This window comes from Erpetoichthys calabaricus, chromosome 15 (assembly GCF_900747795.2).
Source record: "Erpetoichthys calabaricus chromosome 15, fErpCal1.3, whole genome shotgun sequence".
Classification (NCBI taxonomy): Eukaryota; Metazoa; Chordata; class Cladistia; order Polypteriformes; family Polypteridae; genus Erpetoichthys; species Erpetoichthys calabaricus.
In genome coordinates this window covers 52,739,148-52,751,212 of record NC_041408.2, presented here as the reverse complement: position 1 = coordinate 52,751,212, position 12,065 = coordinate 52,739,148, and the positions used below count along the sequence as shown (strand labels likewise).

Below are 12,065 nucleotides of genomic sequence, written 5' to 3'. Positions count from 1 at the left end.
AACCAACTGAGGAAGCATGTACCAGAAATTAAAAGACCCATTGTCCGCAGAAATCCGCAAACCAGCAAAAAATCCGCGATATATATTTAAATATGCCTACATATAAAATCCGCGATGGAGTGAAGCCGCGAAAGGCGAAGCGTGATATAGCGAGGGATTACTGTATTCACAAAGTTACATTCTTTGTACATTTTTCAATCTGAGCCTGCTAAGCATGATTGTTTGTTCAAACATACTTATTTTCAAATAAAAACATTATTTATAAATCCCTGGTGACTCTTTAATTAATATATTGGATTTAATGAATATTGCCATTCCTCCAAATAAAAAAATATGATGTCATCATGGTGAGCTTAAGTACTTTCTTTTTAACAAATGCTGAAATATGTTTAATATATGCAAAAACTAAACACAGGCAATACATGTAAAATATCTGAGTTAATTTACCTTATGATAAAATAGAATGTTTTTTCCTACTTTAAAGAGAACATTTTTTTAATCTCAAGAATCTGATAAATACATTTATAAAATTGAATTATTTAAAAATTACCTCTAGTAACTGATATTGTCCCTTTACTTAAAAGTGACTATATTACTATATGGCAGCAATTCACATCAGGAAATATGTTAGGATTTCTTTTCATTAGGGTCTCTCTTTTGTACTCGCCATGCTATTTAATACAATGCTTTGCAAGTTAACTGTTTTAAAAAACACAATCAGACCATGTCTCAAGGATTGTGTTCTACATTACTTTTCTTGCTAAACCAAGTTAAGCTGGCTGCACAAAAACATGCTTTGTTCCCAAATTTGCCCACAACCTCTCATGTATTTGAGACTTTGTCTTACTGATCCCCCTTATATAAACAAGCAAACATGTAATGCAGGAAGAGAATGTGAAATCAAGTGTAAACATATTTTATTAGCCTTTGGGAGTAAAGGCTGCAACCTTTGTAGTCATTCAATACAAAATAATACACCATTGGACAGCCATAAAAAGGTACGCCATACTAAGAAAGGTGAATAAATTACAGGAAATAAGTAAATTATATATGTAGGGAAACTTACTGCATTTACATTCTGGTTACTGATTTGACAAGTAACCATGAAGACAAGATGATTGACAGGTGAATGTTCTGCAAGTGTGCATAACATTTTAGAGGCAATGCAACTAACCATAGCAATCTGCCAAAAGCCACTAATGCAGAGCTTATAACTGGAAGAAAAAGGAAGCAGCTAGGCTGCGTCTAAACTTCTCATTTCCTATTTCCATACGCCACAAACTGATGTAGATTTTTTTCTGTCAAACACCGCCAGAATAATTTGTTTTGCTTCTGCTAGAGGCTCTCCAATATAACTAACTTTTCACATCATGCTCAAATGCAATATCTTTCATATTAGTTATGTGGGTGGTGTATACAGTTGAGCAGTGAACATAGACTACCACTCACATCTCTGTAACATAAAAGATAGCCAAAGGACACTCTTTATCACTTTAATGGTCCAAAGGATGGTGGTAGTCCAGGAGTCTGAAAAAAGTCAATGTAGATGTGAAGATTCTGCTTCATTAACTGTCACGTCGCCCAAGGTCTTTTGCATGAAATAAGTCATAACAAGCAAGCATAAACAGCAAGCATTCTCCAAGTGGAGGAGAGAAAAGTAAACAATAAATGAAATGGATTCAGACTTTAAGAGACTAGGTGAAAGGATGAAAATGGATAAAACCAAAAGAAGGCCAGCATTCTCATATACATATTTCATCAATATTCATGAGGTAATTGTGTAACACTGCAGGAAGTGAAAAGACCAACAAATTAAATGAATAAAAATAACTCTACAGAAAGATAAAACAGTGCATTATTTAATCAGATTAGACATATGTGTGATAAACAGGATGTAGTGATCATGGATGTTTTTAATTTTACAAACATTGATTGGGAAGCTCCAATCGGAAATACAAAAGAACTAAAAGGATGCTAATGGCAGAAACTCACCAAGCCCAACACGTGATAACGTCTTTCTAGATCTCATCTTTTCAAACAATAAAGACAGAGTAATAAACACAAACATTACCGATACTTTAAGCAACAATAATATTTCTAGATCTCATCTTTTCAAACAATAAAGACAGAGTAATAAACACAAACATTACCGATACTTTAAGCAACAATAATATTGACATCAGAAAATTTGACATTATCTTTGAAAACACACAAATGTATACCAAAACTAAGACATATAATTTACCAAAGAAGACTTTATGGGCATGTATTTAGAAAACCCAGAATGGGAGAGAAATCTGAAACAACAAATGACAGATGCTGCAACTTCAGAGACAGTCTGATCCTGGTTAAAAATAAATATATTCCTAAAACTAACAAAACTTGAAAAATAATTTGAGATCGATAAGCAGGGGCTCTACTAAAAAAGTAAAATTGAAAACAGCACTACACAAGAAAGGAGACAAAAATGAATCCTGGTAATTACAGACTAATAGGTCTCAAATCTGTACAATGGAAATTATAATAAGAAACAAGTTAGAAAAGTACCTTCCACTATATTACAATCAGCATGGGTTTATGCGAGAACGATCCTGAAAAACAAATAATTTAGACTTTAACAGGCAATTGGACTAGTTGACAAGAAGAAAATATATGGCATAATTTACTTAAGACTTGTAAATGTCTTTGATATTGTTCCCCACTAAAATTGAATTCTGAAACTAGGAGCTACAGGCATCAGAGGTAACCTACAAAACTGGATCTCAGGGACCTGTCCTTGGTCCATTAGTTGTTCTGATTTATATTAATGACACAGATTCATGTATAGTTCGTAAGCTTGCAAAATTCATAGATGACATTGAAACTGGAGCAATAGCATACACTAAAATTCAAAAAGACAGACAAACTTCAGATCTGGGTAAACATCTGGAAAATACATTTTAATGTAGAAAAGTGCAAAGACCTACAAATAGCCAAAGGGAATGTCAATTATAAATACAAGATGGGAGACACTGTCCTACAGGCAACAACATCTGAAAAGGATTTAGGGGTTTATGTTAACATGTTTTTATCATCTAAGCAATGTGCAGAAAGCAATTGAAAGGGCATATGTTAGCTTATATCATAAAAACTACTAACTATAAATTGAAGGACATTATGCTTAGACTATATATGTCAATATTGAGATCACATCTGAAGTACTGTCTCCAGTTCTGATCACCACGCTACAAAAAACAGAGCAGTATTTGAAGCTGTGAAAATGAGAACAACCAAGTACATCCAAGGACTTAAGGACATGTCCTACTCCGACAGGCTAAAATATGAAACCTGTTTAGTCTCAAGCAGGGGAGAATGTGTGGGGACCTAATCCAGGTCAAAAGGCATTGACAAAGTAGATCCACCAGAATTGTTTCAGCTTAACGATGAATCACATACTCAAGGACACCAATGGAAATTAAGGGAAAGTGCATTTTCGACTGAAGCTAGGAAGCATTTCTTTAAGAGTGGTAGGAATCTGGAACAAACTACCGTAACAAATAGTTAAAGCACAAACCTTGACAACCTTTAAGAAGTATTTGAATGAGATATTAGGACACCTTAGCTACTGGGTAAACAAACAGTCATGATGGACTGAATAGTCTCCTCTTGTTTGTGAAATTTTTTTATGTTCTAGTATATACTGAAAATGTTGCCCCCTACACTTTCTGGACATTTCCTGAAGTAAAATTGAAATGAAAAAGATTTTACACATAAATTGTCAGTGTGGGTATAAACAGCTCTGCACATGTTGACACTGCTGACCAACTCTGTTTTAAAGTTGTCACATGCAGATTTGCGTTTTGTTTATAAATTCAATAAGGGCAACCGGTACTATATTGACAATTTCATCAAACAGAATGCTACAGACAGCTCTAATCAACTGACATGTATCATTGCAAGTAAAACATTGAATTTTTAAAATCGTGAGTAAATAATTTCTTTAGCTGCATTGGACTTGATTATATGTGACTGCAACCAGAGGGTCAGACATCTTAACATATTGCACATTAAAATGTTTAGCATTTAATAATGAAGAATGCATTTATACACCAGTATCCTTGCTGCCATTTTTCTATAAATGCAAAACCCAATTTCAGGTATTAATAAATGAGTTGTTCCTCAGCAAGAATATTTAACTGTACTATAAGAACTACTACAGCTTTCAAAACTATACAGATGAAAAGGTTTGGGAAAAAAGCAACAGCCAGCATTGGTAGTATACTTTATTGAAGCTGAATACTGGAACACAGCTCAAGTAGATAAAATCTTACCACAGCAGTAACTAAAGTACTCTATATGTTAAGTGAATTGCTAAAGTACTACAGTATGTTTTCCTCTACTGGCTATTCTGACAAACATGAGTGACATTACTCATCATCACATTAGTCTACTTCTGCTTAAAATGTTAACCACTACAATATCAAATTCACACAGTAATGCTTTGAAACAGTCCTCTATTTCAATTAACAAAGGGATATCACTGTCACCTTCTTTAATACATTGCTACTGTACTTAATCAGCAGACAGTGGTGGCTCTCACAAAATGCTTTATTATTCAGTGCCGACAGAAAGTAGCACTGGGCCAACAGTAAACACTGTATTATGTAGTCTCTTATCTTTACATCACCACTGAAGGATTGAAAAGATAAGATGCTCAGTTTAATGTTCTAAAGTTACTTTAATACAATAAAAAGATCACTTGTGATTTTCTTAGTAATAAGTCTCCAATACAGAAATATTCTTTTCTTAATTATCAAAATAATGCATTTTTATTGTAATCAAATACTTGTATAGGCCTACATTCTGTTAACAATAAAGGCTCCCCTGGTATTCCACACATATAGCTTAGGTTTTCATGCAGCTCCATTTAACACACAGCCAGTTTGGAAGCAAATGAAGGAGATTGTGACTGTACATATTCACCCTTCATGTAGCACTGGCTCAATCAGGCTACATGTTGATGGTCGTCAGAAAAAGGGGAATACACAACTGTGCTGAAAAGTTCTCATGCAGTCCCATAATTTGATATGCCCAGTGATATTTAGTCATATAAACTGACATGTGCCAGCAACAAGACCAACAACTGTAGTTGCCAAGTCTGATATCCTCTCTTGATTTAACCAAGGAGCTGGCACGTAACACGTGTAAGAATCTTTTTCTTTTAATATAATAGCTTATTACTGAAAAATTACAACAGAGGAGTTCTTATAGCCATGTTAATGTTTTGCAAGCTGTATCCATCTTGTAAAATCACATTTGTACATTATTTGTGTAAATGTCTAGAGGCTACGTAATAAAATCACCTAGGTATAAGAATACATTCAAGTTAATCACGTTTAGGTAATTTAAGCAACTATTGTGATAAAAAACAGAAGAATATACAAATAAGACATGTAAACCATTACATATCATTAAAATGTACTTTCAATAAACTACAAATAAAATTAAATCTTAAAATTATAGGTTTATCAACTGAATCAACTCCTTGCTATGCAATTATCATGGGTCAGAATCAGGATGTTGTTAGCATATACAAATATTTGAGAATATTCCCATTTATAAATCCAACTACTGTATCTATAAATCTATAAAGCACAACTTTGTTTTTTATTCTTAATGCACAACTTTGTTTTCCAGCCCAAACACTTGAAATATGGCTCACTGATACTTATGACACTTTTGAAAATCTAACCTATCCCCACCTCACACTCCCACTCAGAGATAGTAGTCAGAAATCCACAACTGACTCAAACCTCAATGAATTGAGATTACGAATTAAATTTAATCTAAACATACTGGTTTCTCCCCCACTTTGAATTTACAACAACGCTTGGTGATAATACCCAGCCAAAGCTGGGAAACAGAACTCCAGTTTCCAAAGACCGAATGGAACCTGAAGTGTGATCTATTGACAGAGAAATACAGTAGTTGCATGCAGGTGCACACTTGCATTTCAAACAAGAAATCCAGGTGCAACTCTTGCTCATTACATTTCGCTTTTTCTTTTAAGTATTCTCCTCACAGTTTGTGTCATGACCCCAAACCTTGTAAGTGAGGCCATATTGTTTCCAGGGCTATTTATTGAAGTTTGGAGGTATTTGCGCCACAATGGAAAAGTCAACAATACTGTAAATAAAAAAGCTTCCATACTAGTGTGTGCTAAATGCAACCAGTTCAAAGGTAGCAAGATTTGGTTATATAGATTTCAAAATTAGTTTTAACCTTTTTACTTTCTCACTAATGCAATGCAAGGTAATTCAGTTAGTAATATTTTAATAAATACATAAATAAATAAATAATCACCAGCTGTGTTATAGTTTATTTACCCAATTTTTACAACAAAGAATCATAAAAATGAAAAAAAAAATCAAAGCTAATGAAACTTTGAAAATAAAATACAAAACTTTCCCTTTGACACAGGTAGCCAGTCCCCATACCCGAAAATATTTTTCTTCCTTAAACATCATACCACAAAAATAAAAGAGGATATTCAGTAAGGCCTAAAGCACCATTCCTAACACGGTTCTCAACACTTTGAATTAACGCCCTAAAACAGGATGTGAAAATGAGTTATGGATGCTGGAATTCGCTCAGAGTGCAAAAATGATCAGGTAAAGCTGTGTCTGTAAACAACGAGATTGCTTCAAAGCCATCTGTTTACATACACAGACATAAAATGTAACCATCTGTATGCCAAAGAACAGAAAATGTACTTCTTAGTGTAAAAACGTTAGGTTTACACATTCACTGAGCAAATTATTAGAACCACAAAGCTATGTAGGGTCTCCTTTTGCTCTCAAAACAGCCTCAGTTCTTTTGGGCATGGATTCCAAAAGATAATGGAAACACTCCTTTGAGATTTAGTGCCATGTTGATGCGATTCCATGATTTATTTTAAGCAAACTAGGGGGCTTTGCCCCCTGCTCATTTCGCTCGCCCACTAGAAGGGCGCACTACACACCAGTCACTTCGTGTATCTGCCACTCGCATTGTATAGGCGGGGGGGTGGGGGTGCTGAACGCACGTTATGCGTTAAAGTGTCTCAGAGAAAATCACGTATCTACCAAGATTTTTTTTATAACAGAGATTTGTCAGTTGCACATCCATGTTGTGAATATCCAGTTCTACCAAATTCCTAAGGAGTTCTATTGGATACGGACCTGGTGACTGGTAAAGCCACTAAAGAACACTTAAATCATTTTCATGATCATGAAACCAGCTTGAGATGACTCTTGCTTTGTAAGATGGTACATTATTATGATGAAAGTAGCCTTTAGAAGATGGGTAAATTATGTCCATGAAGGAATGTACATGGTTAAGAACAATATTTGGACAGGCTTTGGCATTCAAGCGATAAGTGATTGACACATGGCAGATTGGGTACATGGATTCATGCTATTGGCGCCCAATTCTGACACTACCATCTGTGCACTGCAGCAGAAATCAAGATTCATCAGGCTAAGATATGTTTTTCCAGTCTTAAACAGTCCAGTTTAGATGAGGCTGTAACCACTGCAGCTTCAGCTTTCTCATTTTGGCTGACAAGTGTTGAACTCGACGAGGTCTTCTGCTTGTGGTTTGACATGTTGTGCATTCCGAGATACTTGTCTGCTCTCCACAGTTGTACAACAGTGATTATCTGAGAGTTACAGTACTTTAGCTTTTCTGTCAGGTTAAATTAGTCTTGCCATTCTCCTCTGACCTCTTTCATCAACAAGGCTCTTCTGTCCACAGAACTGCTGCTCAGTGGATGTTTCTCACACTATTCTAAGTAAACTCTAGAAACTGTTGTGTGAGAAAATCTCAGGAGATCATTAGTATCACAAATACTCAAACCAGCCCATCTGGCAAAAATAACCATGCTACACTCGATCACATTCACATCACAGTCTGATGTAAACATTAACTGAAGCTCCTAAACCTGTATCTGTATGACTCCATTGAAAAAGGTAATGATGCCGCCTTAATTACGAGGTGCAAGGAATGTTATGCAGACAAAATATTACACTAGCAATCACCACTCATCGTGTAAACGGAGATGTGTTAAGACTCTGTTCTGAAGGATTCACATCCACTGTAATACAGAAAATATTAAAAAGGATAAAAAGACCTCATCTTTCACATCTGTTCACATCAAACGGCTACCCCAAAGACATTTATTTAACAAACAATGCTTACATATGAGGCACCACAGACCTCAGCAAACAATTGGCTCTAACTTGATCTCACGTCCTACTTGGCATACCCTTTCCTATCACAGTGGTGTACTGGAAGGTACAGTGCGCAATCTCTCCAAATCAGGTATCAAAATAGCCCATAAACCTGCAAACACTGTAGACTGTTTTTTTAATGCCAAAAACAAGAAATTTGCATCAGAGACAGAGAACACAGTATACTATGTAGTGCATGCCCAGCCGTATATGTGGGACAAACATCTAAAACACTCGTAACATGCAGACAAGAACATCATAACGTTGTGAGAAGGAAGGTCTCACAATCTCTAATATACACATACTGTATACAAGTTCAACCGGACACACATTTAACTGGGACACAGTGCAAGTAAAAGTTATGGCTAATTCTAAAAGTGCCAGAGAGCTAGTTGAATCATGACTCTCATATGAAAATGCCATTAACAGACATTTGGACAAGAACCCATCACTTGCAGGCTTAAAAAGAAGGATACATAAATAATAAAAAAGACTTATGTCCAACACCCCCCCTCCATTTGCTATATATTGCCTTTGATTCCTGTATGTCTAATCATTTTCCTCTGATGATGACACCTGGTAGATTGTCAAAAGCTTAGGAATAAAAAACTATTTTCAGGTATGTGATTAATTTTCTCCCTTTGTGGATTACTAGCTACAAATACAAATACAGACAGGTTAAACAACTTGCTCAAAATCAAATTGAGTCATAGGCAAGAAATGAACCAACAGCCTTGGAATACCAAGCTACTTGTCCAATTGTTCAGCTCGTAAACGCCATGCAACAGAATTCTCAGTCAAATAGGGAATCATGTACTTGAGGAAACTGATAGGTGATTAATAGACACAGGCGTTTGATAAATCCATTGAAAAGCAGGTGTACAGATATCCCTAATAATTTTCTCAGCGAGTCTATATTGTAAAAGGTATAAGTTTAAAAATGTGAAAAACAAAAGAACATAGTTTCAGGAATATTTCCCCTTTTTATCATTACCTTTTACCAAGTAGAATTTTAGTTTATTTACAAAGGATAACCAATTATAGTAATCTTCATAACAAAAACAGTCAAATTAAGTATACTAAAAAGAAGTCCCTGACAACAACAATGTGTCCATTTCAGAGTGATGCTGCAAAGGAGAGTGAACAACGCAGTGTCCTCCTACCTGCTGGTTAGACCCGTGCAGCCTGCAATGGATGTATCTTTCCCATGCCTTCGACAGATTCATTGGATGTAGGCTGGCCATGTCAGTTAGTGAGTGCCCAACTCGCAGAAGCTAAACCTCTGTCTCTCCCATCCGTTGAAATGTTAGACGATGGCTGTCAAGTTTCCCGGAGTGCATCTCTATGGTGCAGATACAGCACTAATACTGCAGAATCAAAACAGATACACAAATCAAATACAGCAGGACGAAATGATACCCGCACTCCCACTCTCGTCACGAGCTACAAGGTGGACCGCTTACAGTTTCTAACAAACCCCCGCAGCTAAAACGCGTGCACCCCCACCCTCGGCGGCAACAACATTCAATACTGGAAACTGCATTTTGCACATCCCTTTTACGCAGAGAAACGTTCAAAAAGTGTAATGTCAGCTTTCAAATACGCAAAAATACAACATAACATAAATCAAACACTACCTTCAGCACTGCCATCTCAACTGATAAGAGATGTACAACTATAAAATGAAACATCCCACTTCCACGACGCAAAAAGTCCAGCCTGCTACATACAAAAATATGAAAACGGCAGTACTTGATGAAAATCGTTCTTGTACCCTGGGTATCCCAGCTTTACATATCGCTATGAGCTGCCGGCAGCCCTCTTTCGCTTTCGACTTGCTCCTACCTGCACAAACCTGCCGCTGGCTCAAAGGCGGCTACGACGGCGACGACGACGCAGCTGGGAAACTGACATACAGGCACACGCACTAGCGTACACCGGAAGTCCTGCCCATGGAATCCCGCCTCTAGCAGCTCTGTCTGTCTCTCTCTCTCTCTCTCTCTCTCTTTAGTGACGTCAATGTCAAGGAAATCCTCTCCCACATCTTTAAAGGCGAGGTGCATCTTTCACAGGTAAGGTAAATAACGGAGTAAGGAATCTTAATCCAAATAATAGCAACGCATTTGCTAATATTAAAAAAAAACTTACATTTCAAGGTACGACGGAAACAGATACAAAACAGCTGCACCACGAGTCTGAAAAAACTGATGTTAAAAGTCTGATTAGCATTATATATACTGTACATCAGTTACACGAGTATACACTAAAAAAATTGTTTTGATTATTTCTTGGAATTTTTATATATTTTTAGGAGTTAAATGCAAAAATGAAAAGCATTTTTCTCTATCACGTAACATTTCATGTCAATTATAGCTATTTTTCATTTCCCATTATAATTAATACATATCGCTAATATTAATAAATATTTTTATTTTAATTATATTTTTCAGTTTAATATTTTCTTATACTAAAATATGCGTTTAAAGCAAAACAGTTTTTTTAACCTCCTTTGACTACATTGGTCACCGTAAATATTTGTTTGCACAGTATATATATGCATATTTTAAAAACACATACACATACACCCAACAGGTCTGTTCATGCAGTTGTCAGTACAGCTATGCTGTTATTTGCTGATGAGCAAATGTTGAGTATCCTTATGATCTGATGGCTGCAAACTGTCTCTGAATCTGGTGGTGCAAGAGGTTAGTGTTAGTATCAGGAAGGAAGATCCTGGGTAATTGCATAGGATGTCTGAAGTTATTTAATAATTATGTTTTCCTTTCTAAGGTAACACTTGCTATATACAGAATGTCCTAAACAGATGGTCTTGTTGGTTCATAAAAGACATATTGCACCTACAAAACTTGCACATTGCATGAGATACTGTGTATTTCTGTCAATTTAGAAATAATCTATATAAAATACAACTCAAAAGAGATTTTTCCAAAGTTTCAGCTTTGATTTGCATGTTTTTTGCATCAATAAACATGTTTTGACTACACCAGACCTTTTGTTTTGGAGATGCTCTGACTCAATCATCTAGCCATCAAATTTTGGTCCTTGTCAAAGCCACTCAGATCCTTATGCTTGCCCATTTTTCCTGCTTCCAACAAATCACACAGGAGACTTGATTTGAATCTTTGAATCTTGGACTGATCACTATCTGTGTGAAGAGTTCCTCCAAAAAAGTTGCACATTTAAAATCTTTCCACTGTAAATGGACCGATACAAAGTTTTACTTCTACTTTATGCTTGTGGAGTTTTGTCTACCTAGTCACGGTGACTTTCAGATCCTGAACACTTTCACTTCATTATCTGTATTGTATAACTTGAAGCCTCATCTCATAATTTGCCTGTATTTGAATTATGAACGTTTCTCCCTTTGCATGCTTTATATTGCATTCTAGTTTTTTCAGTGAACCCCTTTGTGATCAAACTCACTGTGAAAGGTACAATATAAGAATTAATTAATAAATTAACCATTTTTTAGCTTTGTACCTTCGGGTTTAAACAGCAATACAATACTCTTTTTTGGCATGGGTGTACCCTTTACCTATTGTTTCATTTTATAATCTCAACATACAAATAAAAATATGTGGGTAAAGCCACAAATCGGGTTTATATGCTGTCTCTGAGGGTAGTAATAGAGGACTTTCACTTTTCTTTAAAATTCAGAAAAATGTTACACCTGGCATAATGTTAGTGCACAAGAATGTCTCATTCTGGCTTTTTTGCTCCTATGCAATTCACTTGCTTGTCATGAATTTTAAATTCTTTATGGTTTCTTTTTATTAACCAGACAACAATTAACTA

The 12,065-nt window shown here is 35.7% G+C and overlaps 1 protein-coding gene across 1 annotated transcript in view; it reads right to left on the bottom strand.

Moving 5' to 3' along the window:
* Positions 1–9,610, bottom strand: part of lyst (lysosomal trafficking regulator) — a 211,462-nt gene extending 201,852 nt beyond the window's left edge. The window contains exon 1 of the mRNA XM_028820350.2: positions 9,413–9,610. Coding sequence (XP_028676183.1) covers positions 9,413–9,493 — 81 coding nt within the window. The 5' untranslated portion in view covers positions 9,494–9,610. The remainder of the gene's footprint in view (positions 1–9,412) is intronic.
* Between the last annotated feature and the right edge of the window lie 2,455 nt (positions 9,611–12,065).